A 19,412-nucleotide genomic window follows, 5' to 3' on the forward strand; every position below is an offset into this window, starting at 1 on the left:
GAGGTGCCCTATCGGGCGCAGGCGCCAAGTGCTAGTCCTGAGAAAGTTGCCAGCTGAGCAAGCCGTAAGAAAGCTAGACGACGTACAAACGCAGCAGGTCATCACTATCCATGCGACATAAAAACTTCGTTGATCCATGGATAATGGTGGCAAGGGGGTGGCTGGGGTGGAGCTAGTGGAGAAAATAAAAATGCTTATGAATTACCACTGTCATACAAATATCCCCATCATCCAATCCGCCGTCCTACGATGCGATTTATTTATTTCGTGTTGTTTTCTAATTGTTATGAAATTACAATGGTGAGAGAGTATTTTTGGTTTTATGCATATAGAAATATGTTCGGGGATATTATATATATATGTGTATATACACATATATATACACGAATATGTAACGGCAGTGGATAATAAGTTGTCATCATGATAATAAATAGCTGTTTAACACAATGACCATGTTGTTAGAACAATGGTCCTTTACCATCTTTCAAAATCATCGACGCTTTCGAGAATCTTCCTTCCAGTGTAAGTGTTTGCCAGTGTTCGGTACCCTCCACTGGGAATCCCTGCTTGTCTCTGTAAGGTATTTAGTATTATTAAATTAGACAAAATGACTAAGAATTGTTATCTTTCTTCTATTCCAGTTTGTCTATATACAGTTTTATGCAGTTATTCAACTTGGAACTCTCTCGTGTATTGGGTTCTTTACCCTTGCGGTGCCTCAAGTAGCTTGTTGGTGGCAGCTTTTCGCATGAACATTGTCCCGGTAAATACTGAAAAGCACCATAAGACATTTCCTTGATCGAATTTCTTGGTATGGCTTGACGTATCAGTAAGAAAACGAATGTGATCCTGTAGTTTCGACAATTAAAGCTACTTCTATATTACGATTTTCGCTGGCTACAATCGGTGCGAGCAAAGTCCTGCCAATCATATGAACCAAGCTTAATATTTTGCTAAAATCCAAGGTCTATTAAACTATTATAGTTTAAATGCAAAAGCTTGCTAAGTTACAGATTTGCATGAGTGCTTACGGCGAAAATCTACCACAGAGGGATGTGGTAAGATGTCGTGGACATGATTTGTTTTTTTCACCGGAGTTCTTACGATGGCTTTCAAAACGATATTATACTAAAAGTCTTCTTCACTGTGGTCAAAATCACTATCTGACGTATTTAAATCTTTTTTTTTTTTTTGCCGGGTTACTGAACCAATTACAAACTAATCGCTCCCGCAGTGAACTTGTACAGTTCATATTGCTAGTCAAAAAGGTACTATCCACTTATTTATTGTTTACTTTCTGTGCATTGCCCCTGTAGAGCTTTCGAATTTGCAGTCTATATGATTGCATACTATTTTTTGAAAAAATACACTTAGATAGACAGCTATATTATATGAGCATCGTTTTTGGCAATGCCAATGAACCCTTCGGATACTATTTTTTTACTCCAGCATCGTGGCGAGCTAACGAAAATGTCTTAATCGATTCTAGGAAAAAAATACCCTAATCGTTTGATTGTCTCCAAAAAGTTACTGGATGGTTATTTTTAAAAAGGCCCATTGCCCGCAAAGCCTGTTTAGTCAAAAGCTCTATTGTATGAGTTTTCTATGAGAAAAGTCTACAACTTCTCACACCTAGACAAGTCATTTACTTAATGCGGTGCTAAGAGGTAGCATATGGTTTATCCGGCAAGAACGGCCATCAGCAGCCCCTATCTTTCTACCAGGTTAACCTAAACAGTCGGGGTTGCATTCATCTAAAAAAGTAACTGTTGTAAATAGTGGATGTTTGATCTGTTCATTTTGTGACTGACTTCAAATAGAATAGTTAATAGGTCGCTATCATATAGAAATCCTCTTATTGATTTATACGAACAGCACAGGAAGCGATCTACAGTTTCACGTTTTTGCAGAAAGAGTTCACACGAACAGGCTGATAATAACATAAGATATTTTTGTTTGTCTAAAATTCATATTAAATTATTATAAACAAACTTTTAAGCTCGTGCAAATTATCTGACTTAAAGGTTATTGAAAAAAAAAAACGTACTTTTAAATAACTAGCTCAGGAAACAGAAACGTTATGCTGAACTTGCTTTAAATGTCAATAGACGCTTTCAAGATTTCTAATCTATAAGCTATCGACCTCGTTTCAGGATGTTTTTTGCATATGCTGGTAACATGGCGTCAAACCATCCTACTTGAAAGACTGATGAATGTTCTTTTGAATTCGACTATCGAATTACTAATGATTTTTTTTAATGAGATCAATAGTGGCTGAAAATATTGACACATAATTAAAGATGTAATTTATATCGCACACCCCTGGCTCACCTGCTGGCTGCAAACACAGCTATTTCTTTGTAATTAACTTAATAGTTATGTGCCCGTGTCCGTATACATACATATATGTATATATACATCACTGGCACTTAGCCGGATCCGTCACGATGTTTAACCACACCTGATGCTTCGGGCAATAGCCCGGGCAACGGTTGTTACAACGCGAATGGGCAAAAACCCAAACATTAAATTGTTAGTGTGGCATCAGGGACCCAATACGATTGCACAGTGCTTATATATAGATATGAAAGATCAGCTACGCTACGCCCCGAAGCAGTTGATAATTCTCGCTACTCTCAAGTTTGCGCATAACACTAGGACTGGGAAGACGATGAGCAAAAATCAAATTTCCCTTAGTTATAAGGAGCTTAACAGTTATAATAGAGATTATTAGTGGCTGCCGGATTTCTTATGACGCGTTGTGCTCGCTTGTGGGCCAACATAAGCAGTTCATATCTGTTTCCACCGGTTCCACTAGTCGCTTTATGTAGCCCTGATGACATCGGCACTACTTCCCACTTAGTCCCTAGCGGATCTCAATAGCCAATTTCCAGCACCGAGCAGTAACCAATCGGACCGAAGCTTAGTAAAATGCCGAATGGTTTTTCGCCTGTGGCGTACGCTCTTATTATCTTCTCTGGTTTCCGACAGTTAGATCAAATCGGTCGGCGATTAGATTAAGCCGAATCGGTCAGATCTTCGATCAGAGCGGACAGCTCGAGCTTCGATCGGTTGTCATTTTCTTCACTTTCAGTTAGAGCCGGCAGCGACACTAGCAAGCGTCATGCGATGACTTCTTTCAGACTACGTTTCCTTTCGGAATGTCGACGGCGTCACAACGACGTTCGAGCCAGCACGTCGCAGGCGGCCCTACGTCCTCCGTCGTCGAAAAGGGCCTGTCTGTTGGCGTATAAGAGCTTTGTTTGTTTCAGCTAGCTTGGATGGAATGGCCAGGGTCCTGACCGGGAGTCCATGCTGTGCCCGTCCGATTTGTCTGCCGGTCTATCGTTCGGTTCCCGCTTCCACCTATGTAGCATTCAATTGTCCGGTCGCTGCTCGGTAACATCCGTGCTCGCATAGCCCGCCTACCGGTCAGAACTCAGCTTGCTGTGACGGAACAGCCTGCGACGACGAGACGGTGTGCGTCGTTGTCCGTAACCGCGATTACTCTACCACTTCTATTCCTATAACTATTACTTCTACATCTACTGCAGTCTATGACAGCAATGATGGCGCCAAGGATCAGCCATCACTGACTGCCGCATTGGACGATGGGCGATGAAAGGTAGAATGCTTGCTCGGTCGCGCGCGCACAGAACGCCAACGACGACGATAGCCGTGCGTCAGTCAAATCGTTGTGCGCCCGTGTGGTGTTATGTGGTGCGTTGCCTTCTAAAGCTGTCGTGGTAGCGAACGGCGAGCAGTTGCAATCAGCCTTGCGGGACTCCTGACGACGAAGACGTGAGTCAAAGTTATCGGCTAGTTATCGTTAAGTCCGGCCAATAGATGGAGCCATCATATCGTGGCGAGCAGCAATAGTCTTCGTAAAATTGGCACACGCAGCGCCATCTAGTGGGAAGGCCGACAATGTGCCCAGGGCGTTCATCCAGTGTTGTTGGGCTGGCTGGATCTTTATGCGCGGAGGAATAGTAGTTGTTGTTCGTGTTCTTTGCGGAGGGCTCCAGACAAGAATAGAATGAGTCGATAGAAGCAAATGGCCAAGCCGATGACAGAACAGAGCTGTGGGTTTGGTTGACTTCCGGTGGCGCGGCATGCTTCCAAGCACGCGCCCTCGCTCTCTTTCTCACCCCCGTATCGCGTCGGTGTCAGTACATAAAAGCCGGCGTTCGACGGCATCGGGCGAGCCACAAGGTGCCTCCTGCATCCTTCGACAGCCTTCGGTAGTGAGTGCGTTGCAAGCGAAGGGCTGCTGGCCCCCTTCAGACGGATCTTTGGCTTCATCATCAGTCTTAGTACTCGGTCCTATCTCATCGACCACGTCGAAGTAGCTGCATTGCATTGCTGCTATAATGGCTGGCTACCACCATGGCATCGTTTGGGCTGGTAAGGATACTTTGACCGATTCAGTACGAACTACGGCGTGTTAAATTACGATGTTTTGCCTGATCCTCGTTGGCTACTAGAAAAGACGACAACAGTGAACGGTGCCACCATGCCAATCATAAGCTGACCCTGATGATTACCTATCAATGTTACGTCCGATGTGTCATCGGCGTATGTACATGTCAACTATGGCTATGTAGTGTTATGTGTACTGATTATTTGGTGGGGTACATTTAGTGGCGAAACAAACTATTGGCTATCCATCTAGCAGGTCGCTCGCCTGTGCGATTAGGGGTATACTTTTTAGGTTTGGTGAACTAACGCCTCGATGAATTCGAAACGAGTCTTTTGAGAGCGCTTCAAGGTGCGACTAGCAGTCGTTTTCATTGCAGCACTCACCCTGGACTATGTTTACAAAGTAGTGCCTCTAAAGGCTTGCACTTCAGTAGTACATATGATATTATCTATCACATACTATGAGGACCGTTACATAGAGGTGTGTTGATTTTCGTAGAACTCTCTGCAAGCCCATTAGACATGTTTGGGAAGTGAGGATATAAAGCACGCCAATTGTTGCGAAAAAACTTGAGTTCGAAAATTGACTTACAGACAACTATTATACTAATTAGCCTCGTTGTAACCCACCCTAAATAATCGATTGTTAAAATTTAGGTGGCAATAGGTCTGGTATTAACTGGTAAATCCGAGTGAACTAATAGTATGGAAAGGATCTAGGCAAACAACCTATTGCTATCATAATCAGAACTCGCGTAACATGTATCTCGTACGGAAATAGTTAGAGAGAGTTCTGGTGAGAGAAGAAAAATTTGAAATAGAAGTGAGATGCTGCTTAAATATGTTTATTCAGAACTTATAAGCAGTAGATATTACAAATTATTTAAATGAGGTCAACTTTACTTAATTCAGCCGTACTGAGAATTGAATTTCCATCTTTTCATGATTTAACGCTATTTTTGTTGCTTAAATCTCTAACATAAGAAGTTAACGAAAAAGCTGTTCAACGAAAAAGTACAGCCATTTTTTTTTTTCGATTTTGTCTAACGTACCTGAAATTGATTAGTGGCGTATTGTATTAGAGTCCTTACATTCAGCTGATATATAGAAACATATGTATATATAAATCTTTCTATATAAACGACTCGCTGTGTATATTATACGAAGTTAAAAGTGTCACTGCGATCACTGAACTTAGGATTAACAGAAGGACTCGAATTAGAAATGATTATTTCATGATTAAAAAGTCTGTCTGTTTGGTCCAAAGCCGTCACTTTAAGCTGACTTTCTATGGGCCGCTAGAGTTAGAGAGTTTGGGTAGGCTATGGATGAGGTTCTTTCGATTAGTTACATACGAGTAAATCGCAAAGCTGGAAAATAGGCTGGAAAAACTTTTTTTCGGTTAACGTTTACTTCTATATATTTATATTAGAAAGTTGTTTGCTCTTTTTTTTTAAGAACTTTAGATTTTTTACATGTTGACGGATAACGGGTTAGATGGTGATTTCGTCTGAAATTGTTTAGGAATTAATTAAATATACCTGGTAAACGCTTAGCTGAAATATATATCGATGGAACGGAGAACGAGATACTTGCAGCTAAGAACTACGAGAAGGTGCTCTAATAGGGAAGTGAAATGATCAATTGAGACGGTAACGGATTTGGGTTGCATAAATTGTATCCGATCGGAGCTTATCTTTTTGATGTGTGACTGTAGTGAAATTTGTTCGGGTTTATATTGGAAACTCTAAAGTCAAATTTAGCTATTTCGGTAAGTAGCAGGCTACCATTATAACTGAAGACAATTGAGATGTGTGCGACCAAGTAACAAAACGATTTTATTATTATAGGAGATAAACTACGAGCACGTTAATAATATAACTAAGTTAAATTGACGCGATTACTGATAAAAAGTAGGAAATTAAATGAAATCGATCGTAATTACTGAAGTCGGACAGCTGTAACTGTATATATTTTAACTTTTGTTTAAGTTCAGCTGTTGAATAGCTAATATCAGGAATAGGATACTTACAACAATGTGACAAGCTAACTGGATATTTTAATGAGAAGACCACTTGATCAGGGTAAGGGGTTGAGTGTAGCAGAATGGTAATTCACCGAGCATAGGATAACCCGGTTATAAGCCCAGGGAAACGTGATATCGATAGGGAAATAGATGGTAATACAAGTGCACAATAGAGTCTAAAAGACTTTTGCAATTGAATAACTATAAAGTATAGATCTGCATTTGATTCACAAGTACATGTTCGAATCCGTATTTGCTTCTGTTAAACGAGGCCAACGAAATAACTGGAAAAAGGCATTAAATAGATTGAGGTAACTGTAAAAGTAGTAACTCTTGATACATATACGTTACACTAAACTGGGTGTAAAATCCTCAAACTACTATAATTAGTCTAATTAGACAATGGCAAGACAGGCGCGGGCCTGTCTAGTTCTAATTGTGTACTTTATTCAACTTCCGTTCAGTTACATTTTTGGGCGCTGTGTGGGTGATGGCACAAGGCATGCCAGCCGTCGACCCTGTCGGGAAAGCAGCAGTGGACACAAAAGAGGCCCTTAACGGATCCGAAGCCATCAATTCCACGGAGGCTGCTTCCAGTTCGGGCTTCAGTTGCGAGGGACGAATCTTTGGGTACGTTTGACGAAAGCATTGTCGGCGAACGAAAAAACTGGTTGGCTATTTTAACCCGCCTAGCCCATTTTAGACGTACGGTTCACATTTTTTTTTTATAAACGAAAATGTGGCATGTGCATTCTATGTGAATGGAAAAGAAGATTAATTGGTCAGCTAAATAATTCTACTTGAAGTGCTATTAACTTAGTAACGGCCGATTAACTTTGGATTTCTGCCACTTGCAGATACTACGGTGACACAAAGAACTGTTCGCTGTTCCATTACTGTGAGCCATTCACAGACCCCGAGAAGAACCAGTTTGTCCTTCATGCCGCCTACCTCTGCCCGAACGAGACGGTTTTCAACCAGCTGTCGTTAACCTGCGTTTATCCAGCAGAAGCACTGGACTGCTCACGTGCTCCTGAATACTACTACGTCAATAGTCACGTTGTGCCAGTTGACAGTTCGGCCGAACAAAGTTCGTCGGCGGAGGCTAGCTCAGTCGAAGTTCAGGACAACAAGGACGGCAAGAACACCAAGGATAGTAAGGAGGCCTTCGAAAAGGCCAAAGACGCTACCGCTGCCGAAACCAAGAAGCCTTAAATATCCTTATGGAACAGTCGGGCTAACGGCAGATAAACTGTAGAACGTATGGTCTGAGGGATGAAACGGAACGAATCAACAGAACAGACACAGGCTATCACAGATATTTACGTAGGCGATCGTTGCTTCGTCGTTGGAGTGCCGTGGTGCAAGCGGTACAAGCCTTAGTATATAATCACCGCCAGAATCGAACCGCCGGCCATTGATTTTTATAGGTATTTCGGCGTTCCTGATGTGCTAATGCTTTATGTATAAACCTTCGGGCATCACTAGAGTGCCTACAGCGAAATGCTATTGCGGCGAGGATGATATTACGGGGTTTAAAGTACGATTTTCCTCGAAGGAGTGCGGATCGCGTTCGGCCGGTCCTACTGTATATATAAATAGGGTGAAAGAACTAGAAAAAAAATGAGGACGGCGTTTTACACGCTGAACGAAGAAGACGCCGCTGAAATTGAAGGAAAGGGAAAATAGCAAATAAACAAAAAAGCAAAAAAACACGTGGTTAGTAAAAGACACGATAATTTGTATTTATTATTTGCAGTTAACGAATAAAATAGACAGGCTAATAAAAATGCTATTGCCAGGAGCTTCGTTTTGGCAAGTGCGAGAAACAATTGTGCTCATTTTTGATTACTCTGAATATTTCTTATGCTGTCTAGTCTAAGAAATATCGCCATAAAGATGTCCAACCAATTAAAATCTATTTTAAATTTAAATTCAAATATAGCACACCTCAGATTATCGTGATTCAACTTCGAATGGAAGTACCCGTTCCTATCGCCAAATAAAAAAAAAACTTTGCTAACATGTTATGCAGACCTGATCAAATAACGGAAAGAAAACTTCCTTTAAAGCAAGACACGTAGCTTTCCGTTAGTTATGCGATAGCGTTTAGCTAAGAAGACCCACGAGAAATCACGTCAAAACTTACACGCGTTGAACTTACAACTTAAATGCAACTAGCGTAAGCAAATGAAACAGTTGCAAGTCGATGATAATGTACTCACCAAGTGTGAAATGTACGGTTAGCACTGATAGCAGTTGTTGAAAGAAGTCTTAACGCCATGCCATCGGTAAGGCAACGAAGTTACCACTGAATCTGACGGGAACGATAAATGCAGCTGAGTAATCCGCTACACTATAGTTGCTTGATACCGAAAACAAAGCAATATATTATAGTATTTAGTGGTTAGTTTAATGGTAGGAAGGAAAGTAACACCAAGGACAATGATTAATAAATAGGTACACATCTAGCTTTTTGCGGGCCTCAGAAAATGACGTAGGACAAAAGCAATATGGAAAAAAAATCGAATATCTCTCTGTCTATAATACTTGGAAAGCGTATCAAGTTATATTATTATTGCTATTGCGAGATACGATTATATGTCTTGAAAGTTACGACGATTAATAGCGAAAGCGAACAAAATGTACAACAACTGTTACCAAACAGGATAAAACCCGAGATTTTCTCCGTTGAAAAGTTGCTGTTTTCAACCTTTTTCAAAGATACATTCGCCAAAAATTTCCCTTAGAGACATATTATTGCCACCCATGATAAATCTATGGGTAAAGTGTTTCCTCGTTCGAGTTCGAATCTCGGCATAGACACTCGGTTCTTTGCATGCTGAAAGGAGCCAGCCGTCTTACGGAACACCTAACAGTGGTGCCGGACGTAAAGCCCCAAAAATTTCGAGCTAGAAGGCATAACGATATCGACACTGGTCTTGGATGCCCTTGTAAAAAGTTGAAATGAGAAAATCAAATAAAAAAAAAAAAATTTGCAGCAGCAGTTGGTGGTGCTCAAAACCATCCTTACATGTTTTGTATTCTAACGTTATATCCACTGCTCCTTTATTGATCTAGATATATATTCGGTTTTTCTTTCCAACTTCCTTTCTAATGTACAACCTCTAATTTGTATACCCCCGATGTAAATCATTCTTGTAATACCTACATCACATAAAATAATAAGAAATGTAATAATCTTTGATGGCTTCTATCACGACGCATTGACAAAAACTGAGTAAACAGGCACGATTTTCAGTGGCTTACGGCATCTAGAAGCAGCAATATGGATTGATTTGTTCGTATTTAGCGCTCTAGGCACACATTTGTAAGATCAAGTCTCGAACGCCTCAGACGGTTTCTTTAGGGAAAAAACCTTTGAGGGAATTTTCTATGGAACTGAATGGCAAGGATAAATAAAACAGAAGGAATATGCTCTGAATTTATTTTTCTTTAATACAACAAAATAAACTTTGTCAGTGTTAATCTGTGATACGCGCTATCTCTTTTAGTCGTTTGACTAGTTGTTCTCGCTTCATATTCTAAAGAAGAAATAGGAAAAATTCTTTGCTCACGAGCCGTCTAGTCACACGGCCGCACGGTCTGCGCCAGAAACCCCTACAGAGAGATAAATTGCATGTTTTAAAAATGGAACTTTTTCCAGTATGATAAAGAAGAGAAATTAGGCTTACGATGATCATGTTCACCTTATGACATTGGGCAAGGGAGCCGGACTTTTCTGTTCACGTGTTTTTCCTTTGATATTTCTCATTTCATTAATAGTATTAATAATACTCTTGCCAATCATGTTTACGAACGCTACAGAAGAATAGAACATGTCGCCAGAGAACGAGTTTTCGTTATCGAAATTACGAGTGTTTATTTTTTATCAGCCGGCGAGAGTTGAGGCGCTTTCGTTCATGGCGTGGCGACGTGACCCTTACGTCTACTGTAATCGGAGCCTCCAGACACGATGTGAGAGGTAGATGGCGACCGTATCGCAGCGCAAACCAGAATACATTGGTCAGTCAGCCACTGATCGAAAACTAAGACAAGGGCAAGATAGACAAAAAGCAGTAGATAATAATAGCCTCGATATGTCGAAGAGTCGAGGCAGATGAACGACAGATTGAGTAGCTGTGCTCGCCACCTTGAAAACACCAGCCATTCATCGGCTGACCTAAAGCCAATCTGCCCGGTACGGATATAGAACAGGTATATGGTATACTGAAGATGTTTTTTTAGCTACGGCCCGCTTGTAGTGAACAGAAGTGAGTGAGTGGCCTATGCGACGTGTGAATGGTCGCCAGGTGCAAAGTTACTCCAGTGCTACCTTTGAACTTGGCTTCGATTTCATCTTTTATCGAGGTACACGATTCGCTCCCTCTGTGTTCAGAGTTCTACCCGATAAGCAACTTAGTTTTATGCCAAACTCAAAAAGCTTACAGTCTTTTCACGATAGCATTGTGTGGACTGTGTTATTAATTTTACTATACCTAAGTGTACATAGTAGCTCTTAAAAGTTTTTCAGTACCCCGTTGTTCCAAGCGGACCCGTCTAAATAATAAAGGTGGAGACGATTTGATTAAAATGAAGGGTTCCTGCTTCGAACAAGCAATTATTATGACCTTCAATCGTGTAGAAAAACTTCAGCCGACAAGAACATCTACTCCAAAAATAGACGATTAAGTTTGGCAAGTGTTGCTTTTACGGCATCCTAATAGTACTCGCCCACTGATCAAAGGTGTCTATTCCAACGCCAGTTTAGCAGGATACAATGGCTACGTTTATGACCATATGCAGCTACAAGGATGGTAGCAAAATTATTGACCACCTGGATTGGTCGTGGCACTTGCATTTGGGGTCCGACCCAGATGACACATGAAAGGCAATGAAGCTAATTAAAATGATACTAGTTAGTTTCTGTGTGAAAACAACCTAACTGCAACACTTCAGTTCTTCGCCGAATTTCATAACGGGCAGGCCTACATTGTGAAGTGTGTCAGTCTCGATTTGGCTACCCGGTCTATTTCATTGGTGTCTACGTCCCTTATGAACGAAGAGACGTGCAAAACGCTTTGTCCGTTGCAATGGTTACCGCTGCCGTTACCCTTCGCGCTTTATTCTTATAGTTACGGCAAGCTCTACTGTCATGCAAGTCGGTATCCTTTGCACACACGCTTGCATTCGCTGTAACTAGGGTGGCACAGAAAACTAACTAATTTTTTTCTGCACAAAGCATACTTTACGAATCTGCGTAGAAACGACCCTTCGACAAAGATTAAATACCTTCGGACACGTTTCTGGGCTTCGCTGTGCAAACTGAAAACCCAAACGATTTTCTCCATTCCACTCATTTACCTCTACAGTTGATATCTCCCGTCGCAGCCGGTTATAGTAAAAGCAAATGATTGATCAATATTTACTATTCTTACGTTTAGCGTTTTACCCCCTTAATAAAGTTAACAACCACAAAGCATGCATCTTGCGCTATGGAAACTCCTTGCTAGGCTTTAATGTTTTTCTTGCTTTAATTTCTAATGGTTAATTAGAATAACTTAACTTCATCATACGGTCGCAATAATATTTAATGATACGAATATAATTGTCATATTGTTCTTCACAGAACAGCGTATTATTTACAAAGGTCACATAAAAGTTTCGAGATGTGCTAAATACTGCATATGCCAACTTGAATAAGTAACTCCAGACTCATATTTCTTGTAGCAGTGCAAATATATAGTGTAGCTAATGAAATCACTGTATTTGCTAACCCAAGTGGGCTTGGTAAGTTGAAGTAAAAGCATTGCAGTTAGGTGAGTCACCTTAAATGTGCCGCCTTTTGAATGGGCTTCACTTGATACCGTAGCAAAAATTTAACTGTCAGTATGTTTGTTAACACTACGTCTTCTACTAAACGGAGTGAGTAGAGCTGTTATGTGGGCATCGAGCATTCAGGGTATTTAAATCGGACCTACGTATAGTGTAATCTTGGGTAGCGCAGGATGTAGCGCTGCTATAGTGTTCTGTGGGATGAAGTGTCTGCCATAGAGTCCGCCATTGTTCCATATTATTGCCCAATATTGTAAGTCGGCCCTTCTTTGTATGGAATTACGTTACGTTATAGTTTTTCTCCTGAAAGCGGCGAAAGGTGGCCGCGAGCGTCAATAGTGTCCAGCTTAATTACGTCTACGAATTCTATGTATTCCAGCGAAGTTCAAAATCCTCTTAAGCGACATCATGATGAAAGTATCAGTTCGCGTGCGGGGCGAGTGGCTGGCTGTGCCGTGTCCTGATCCGAAGCAATCCATCTCTTGGCTAGGAGAAGAGGCCTTACGACGGTATACGAAGCTACAACCCGCCACGTATATCGGCAACGACGAAAAGGTAGGCTGTAAAACAGCAGCCGACGTAGCCCCTGGGCTCAAACGTTCAGCGAGCTATATCCTAGTCTGACGATTTCGGCGACGACATTTTAGCTTCAAACCAAATCTCCTTGAAGGAATAATGTCACTTAAACTACTCTGCGAGTATAATACGCCGATTTTTTGGCGGCTATCCAACTTTCGTAGCAGTGGCCGCCCTAAAAAGCGTCCTAATGTCGCACATCTACAGCGACAAAAAAATATGAATTTTCGAAAAATATCGTTAAGCGCTTGATCTAAATTTCCTCCGAAGGGAGGATATTTAGTAGATTTATCTAACAGTAAAACATCGTATTTTTTCACTCTCTCGTCTCTATGAAACAAGGCTTCGGCCCAACTAAACCCCTTTCGACTTTCAAGCTGTACCTGTTCGTAAAAGTTGAATGATACGCCATTTTGACACAAATCCCTTTTTTTTTGTTATTTTCGCGTTATTCATGTACGGATTGAGCATTTGATAAAGCAACCTAATGCTGCTGGAATCGTTAGCTAAACACAATAAGTAAACAGCCAAAACGAAGCGTTGAAATCGAGAGGTTTTTCCTGTTTCAGAACTATGATTTTAGTTAACTTAAATTAATAACAAAATAATTATTTAATCGTCTATGAGCATGTTCTTGACATAGCACAGCGTTATTTTAGTAGCGTGGCATAGATTCAAGGCGTAGCACTTCATTATCATAATGTTATCACGACTGTACCACAAGGAAGTCGTGTCCTAGTTAACGAAGACGAATTTTCGTGTTTTCATTTACGGCCGCTGTACACGTACGCCATAATCACACTGCTCCTATCGAAAAGAGCGCCAGGTCTCTGCTACGCTGTTTTCGATCGTATCCCAGATAATCAGTGGACCCATCGCGAGTGACTATTTTATAACATTCATCGATTGTTTACAGATAGTCGTATTTAATAGTCCTATGCTGTTTATTGTTTCGTGTCAGGTTTTTGAGATCCGAAAAACCCGAGGCGGCGCCATACTTGACGGAGAAGACGAAATACAGAGCGTTCTGGACAATAACGATTTCGTATCTGTGGGTAAGATCCGACTCGCTTTGCAACTTTCAAAATGTTGATGCCTTCATTGATGGAACGCATTTCCACCGTTCGATATAACGGAACTAATTTAATATGGCACTGAAGTGAGTAGCGGAGGCAGCAGAATCTTGAAACTGTAACACGAAATTTAGCGTTCTTATAGAAAACGAATCGTCTGCATTTCAGTATTGGAGTCCGATCGTCCATCGCCGATTACGGGTCCCCAGGAGTTGAACTACGTCCCAGAGATGGTGTACGTGTTCCTTAGTCAGGTTATATCTATTTGATATAGAAAGGTACATTAAGACATCAGTTTCATCAGAAAAACGAGGATAGTTGCGATAATTAATGCTACCTTTAAGACGTCTTCAAGTGTTGCTCTTCTGTAAAAACCTGGTAATTTACTAAACCCTGTGTAAGCCAAAGTTTGGTTACTTTCATTTTCCAATATAGGATATCTTCCCTATGTGCTGACACCTTTGAGAAATTGCGGTGGCAGAAAAAATAACCAGTTAATTTGATATGGTGTCCAGCAATATTCCCTTCAGGCTCTTATCCTAAAGTATGGCGACGGGAACGTCTTTATCTACTGCTTTTTGTGGTGTGTGAACTGATTTTGGTTTGACACCTTGATCCTCCAGCAAAAAACCTGAGGAACAGGCAAATCAACAAATAGAAATTTCTTTTGCTGATCAGTCTCTCCAGATTACGCTTTCTCTTTAAGCAATACCTTACGAGAGCTTAAAAAAATCGCCATACGCTAAAATCAGCTAGAAAAAAACACTTCACACCGCTTCGAACGAATTTGATCCCTCCAAACATATCTCGTAGGTGTTGTCGTTGCTGAGATATAAAGCTAAACGGAACAAAAGTTGTTAAGACCAAATGCTGGCTTGTGGGTTGCACGTCACCATCGCCGCTGCCGAAGCTTGGCAAGCCCATTCGTCACTGTAAAACAGGAAATAACCTCATAAAGGCGGTTGTAAGTAAGGTTTGTTCCATGGTATAGTTTTGTTTCCGTCTCATAGAATGTCAGTAGCGATCAACTGTTTCGACCCTTGTTATTTCAAAGTTTATGCTCGGTACTGCAGTGCTACAGCTTTGGTACTTTCAGCGACTAATCCCGGCTCGCCAACTTTCTTGTTGGTCAGCAGTAACTGCTATCGGCGGGAGCGATTGCGGCTGAAAAGAAATAACTATCAATCGAAGATTGCTTACGAATGTAATGAATATACGCCCGTTTGGCGATGGAACAGTCAGTGTGCTACTAGTAAACACGCTCGTGTTTGCGTGTCGACAATGGACATCCGGCGTACAATGCCGTCCGGGAAATATCCAAACATACAGCGAAAGTACTCAATAATAATTTATCTATACCAATAGAATGGCAGACGTACGACTCTGACGAAACCGTGCTAGCCGTGACTGGCTAGTATTCAACCATTTTAAAAAATCCACTGTTTCAGTAGATCATCGTATCGATCATTAGTAACGATGACAAAATTTTGTAGAAACAGATCACCTTCATGATGTCTATCTATAGAGTATAAGTGTGGAACCTAATCGATGCAGAAGTTGCTTCCGACCGGGAATTCACTTCATAGGAAAGCCATTGTTTTATTCTATATGTCCAACTTCGTCTTACATCTACATAAAGGTACAGATGCGTATTAGACTGTGGTCAAAGGTCATAGAAAAATTACTTGACTTAAAGTGTTTTTACATAATAACTGTTGTTTTAATTATTATTTGTTTTCGATTCGCGTATTTATCATACAATGTTTCTTTGTCACATGGCCTTTTATATCAGCGGTGCGAATATATTTACAGTAATTCGTATATATAATTTCGAAAATTTCATTTTCACCAACTGCCGCATTGCTCTTACAGCAGAACCATTTCGCCTGGACACTAAATATATAAAAAATAGAGCTATTACGTGCTACTACACATCTATTTTACGTCTAACGTCTAGACTGTTATTGGGCTTGAGCGCCAAAACGCGTAAATCCGTTTTTGTTCTCTTTTATAACAAATATGACGATTACTCACCTTACTTCAGACCCGGAGACTTCAAGTCACCAGCTCAAGAAATCAGCATCGATGGAAACAATTTGTCCCCTGAAGAACTCCTGGATCTTGGGAGAGGCAAATACAAGATTCGGGTAAGTGACATTAGGAAGGGACTCACGTTTCGGAAGCCATCTTTTTTTTATTTTCGACCTTAACTGGTTCGGCTCTTGGTATTGTTGATTTGCTACAGTGATAGTCTTGGCCATGGACCCATTTCTCTCCCCGCTGGTTTTAAGCAGAATACCAGTATCATTGAGTGTAATCGCTACGTTACGGAGACTAAGACGCTAAATCTAAACGAGTGATGGGCAAACATTGCTGAACATACTGTCGATGGCCATGCTGGGGGCATATCTTTCACGGCCCGCTTTACCATCAGTGATCGAGTGAAGCCAAAAGTGGATGGTACTATTGACCCAATCGCAATACCTTGTTATAGCCCGTAAATCAATTATTTAGTATTTAATATGCTTATTTCGAACTAACGTTGCGTAAATTGTTACCGATTGCTTTTCGCCTATTTATAGCTATCGCACGATGCGGTGACACGCGTCACCGAATCGCGAAAGATGCTCGAACAAATCCTAGAAGAGAACCAAGTGGCGTATGGGATCAACACGGGATTCGGGAAATTCGCAAGGGTTGTGGTACCTGAAGACAAGCTGATGTAAACTGACAAACATAAATATTACACCAAAAGAAAACGAACCAAAGTCTCTTTCTAGGAATCGGAACAGCTGCCACCCTCATGCCCCTCGAACGGGACCATTGACATCTCATCGATCGAGCAATCTGTCATATATTTCAATTACTTCCAAGCTATGTTCAATGTAGATGAAATAATTACAAGTTATTGTTTGCTTTTTAGAGAGCTTCAACAAAATCTCGTGCGTTCTCACGCTGCCGGAGTGGGGCCTCCACTGTCGCCGGAAAAAGCTCGTATGCTTTTAGCATTACGGATTAACGTCTTAGCTAAAGGCTACTCAGGAGTGTCAATCAGTACATTGCAACAACTGGTTGATGCTTTCAATGGTTTGTTCCCTTGACAACGATAACTTAGTGAGACTTCAAGAAGTTCGAGCATAGTTGCTCCCTTTAGTATGATTAGGTAGATATCTCCGCGGTTACTAAATGGATAAACATCATCATTTACCCAAACTCATTCCTATCTTTCGATAACTGTTACTGGTCGAATGTTCATGTTGATCTCTAATCGTCGAGGAAACTCATTCGACAAATGATCGTTAGATAATAGTTTTAGGTTGCATTCGCTCGTATCTAATAGTGACAGGTTGTACGGGACCACTAAGCGGATCAAGAACGTTCTTTCAAGATGGAGGAATAACGATATTTCCCTTATTTTCTGATTCATTAGATTTTCTCTCGTTCGCACAACGCCTTGTGAGCCTCTCACGTTACAATACCTAATTCCGTTATCGATGGCTCGTTTGAAACTATCAGTCGTGGAGTACTTTACTTTACGCACCCGTTGCCGTCTGTAGAGCGTTCAAGTGGTCGAAATTTAAAAAAAAAGAGAACATACGAGCTGAAGCCATGATGATAATTATAATAGGAATAAATACAATACGTACGCGCTCTAGGTTACGTCCGTGTACACAGTATTCGACGCTAGCTCAATCCCTATTCTTGGCTGTCAAACTGCACCATGTCTTGCCAATGGCGACGGTGTGTTCCAGCCAGGTTTTATGTTTATACAACTTGTCGTTCTACGCGTGATTCTATCTATCTATCTAACATAGACTCAGTTTACTCACCTAGAAATCCACTCTTTGCTTAGCTTTTTTCGCTATAATTCGATAATCGCTCCCTCGACAAGTCCATATCGAGCCGATAGGAATTCCTGTGTTTCGCTTTAAAACTTCACAATTTCAGTATTTCCGCTGAAGAACTTGTTCTCGAGTGATCTTCGATAGACCTCACTAACGCTCCTAACTTCGGGAATTGCTAGTAGATTTTTCGGAACTCACTTTGTTTTGATGACTATGAATTGGCCGACAGCCGTAGGACACCCAAAACTTAATGGTAAATTTCAGTTTCTCATAGTGCGCAGTCTTTCAAGCAGCGTTTTGGCTGGCTAGATAGATTCAGGAAAAAGCTGCTCAATTGCTGGGTTTTTTTTTAAATTTCAAATTTATATCAAACCAGATTTTAGAATGAATATAAAGGGTGATTTTTTGGTGATTGTTTAACAGCAAATTGTCTTTCGTGGGTGCCCGAACAAGGGACAGTGGGCGCAAGTGGCGATCTGGCACCCCTTGCACATTTGGCCCTCGGTTTAATCGGCGAAGGTCGAATGTGGAGTCCTGAGACTGGGTGGGGTGACGCCAAATACGTAAGTAGATCGATATCTTTTGCCAGAACAAGAATTTTGGAAGCTTTTTTTCTTCATGTACTGCTGTTATGAAATTTTAACGAAATTGATTTTAGTTAAGAGAGTCAACAGTTAAAAAGGGCTTTACCGAACGAAGAAAACTCACAGCTTATATCGTTCGCATTTATTCCAGAAATCACCCCCTCGAAGACACCTACTATTTTTTTTTTATTTACGTTTTTCTTTTCCTTTAAATGACAGGTGCTGGAAGCGCATGACTTAAAGCCGATTCACTTAAAGCCAAAGGAGGTAAGACTCTAACGATCGTACATTAGGTTAATTCTGACTCTTTATTAAAGTAAGTTGATTTTTGAAAGCGCATACTTTCGTTGTTATGAGAACCCACAAGTATGCGTAGCGAGCTTGTCCAAAGTTTGCATGGACTACTCGTATTGTGAAACTTCCAAAGTACAAACGATTTATATCAATAACATAATTGATTTCCAATGCGGCATACGTTTAAGTGTCATATGAGAGTATCGTTGATGGCATCTTCAGAAGATTCGTGATTTTGTTTCAAATAAAATTATCATCATCCAATTTTCAGTCAATAAAATATTTTCCACAAAAGTACTTATATCTCTATACTGTATATGTGAATGTTATCCTTCAGGGCCTATGCATGCTTAATGGAACTCAGCTAATTACTTCGATAGGTGCAGAAGGTTTGTATCGAGAGATAGCCAACTATGAGGATTAAATGAGCAAGCTGAACACTTCCTTTGACACAGATGAACAACTCCGGCTCAGCTTGGTCTTTACATGTTAATTTTTTCTCACTTGCATCAAAGAGTCGCCTTACTTACCTCTCAAATTCGTTCGAGGAAACACATTTGAAAAGACGTACGCGTCACAAAAACGGAGACTTGCTTTTTTTTCACAAACAGCTTTGGAACGGGCCTCAAATATCTGCCGACAGGCTGACGTCGTCTGTGCACTAACATTAGAAGTTCTTAAAGGAACAACGCGTGCCTTTGATGGCGGTAAGTAGGACATGTCAACACGATTGCAGTGCTATTTTTTGTCTTTATTTGAT

General features: G+C 40.9%; 2 protein-coding genes across 7 annotated transcripts in view; both read left to right on the forward strand.

Moving 5' to 3' along the window:
* The first annotated feature begins 4,179 nt into the window (after positions 1–4,179).
* LOC111269260 (uncharacterized) lies at positions 4,180–8,277 on the forward strand. The gene is made up of 3 exons (XM_022848719.2): positions 4,180–4,404; positions 6,910–7,075; positions 7,303–8,277. The coding sequence occupies exons 1-3, from the start codon at positions 4,371–4,373 to the stop codon at positions 7,658–7,660; spliced, it is 558 nt and encodes a 185-aa protein (XP_022704454.1). The 5' UTR covers positions 4,180–4,370; the 3' UTR covers positions 7,661–8,277.
* Positions 8,278–10,469: 2,192 nt separating this feature from the next.
* LOC111269262 (histidine ammonia-lyase) overlaps positions 10,470–19,412 on the forward strand; it is a 14,113-nt gene continuing 5,170 nt past the window's right edge. For 2 of the 6 annotated variants that reach the window (XM_022848721.2, XM_086972030.1), the window contains exons 1-11: positions 10,699–10,816; positions 12,660–12,835; positions 13,818–13,911; positions 14,098–14,164; positions 15,974–16,076; positions 16,512–16,651; positions 16,853–17,016; positions 18,198–18,337; positions 18,578–18,625; positions 18,990–19,041; positions 19,264–19,359. In XM_022848721.2, coding sequence (XP_022704456.1) covers positions 10,735–10,816; positions 12,660–12,835; positions 13,818–13,911; positions 14,098–14,164; positions 15,974–16,076; positions 16,512–16,651; positions 16,853–17,016; positions 18,198–18,337; positions 18,578–18,625; positions 18,990–19,041; positions 19,264–19,359 — 1,162 coding nt within the window. In that variant the 5' untranslated portion in view covers positions 10,699–10,734. Of the gene's footprint in view, positions 10,664–10,698; positions 10,817–10,923; positions 11,193–12,659; positions 12,836–13,817; positions 13,912–14,097; positions 14,165–15,973; positions 16,077–16,511; positions 16,652–16,852; positions 17,017–18,197; positions 18,338–18,577; positions 18,626–18,989; positions 19,042–19,263; positions 19,360–19,412 lie in introns of those variants that run through there. The other 4 variants (XM_022848724.2, XM_022848726.2, XM_022848725.2 and 1 more) reach the window with 4 other exon arrangements.

The sequence above is a fragment of the Varroa jacobsoni genome, unplaced genomic scaffold, assembly GCF_002532875.2.
Source record: "Varroa jacobsoni isolate VJ856 unplaced genomic scaffold, vjacob_1.0 scaffold_1369, whole genome shotgun sequence".
NCBI lineage: Eukaryota > Metazoa > Arthropoda > Arachnida > Mesostigmata > Varroidae > Varroa > Varroa jacobsoni.

Excerpts from the sequence above, each read along its gene's own strand:
- LOC111269260 (XM_022848719.2), top strand. The coding sequence starts at position 4,371 with ATGGCTGGCTACCACCATGGCATCGTTTGGGCTG. Across the intron at positions 4,405-6,909 it reads CCATGGCATCGTTTGGGCTG|TTACATTTTTGGGCGCTGTG; the intron begins GTAAGGATACTT and ends ACTTCCGTTCAG. Across the intron at positions 7,076-7,302 it reads TGCGAGGGACGAATCTTTGG|ATACTACGGTGACACAAAGA; the intron begins GTACGTTTGACG and ends TGCCACTTGCAG.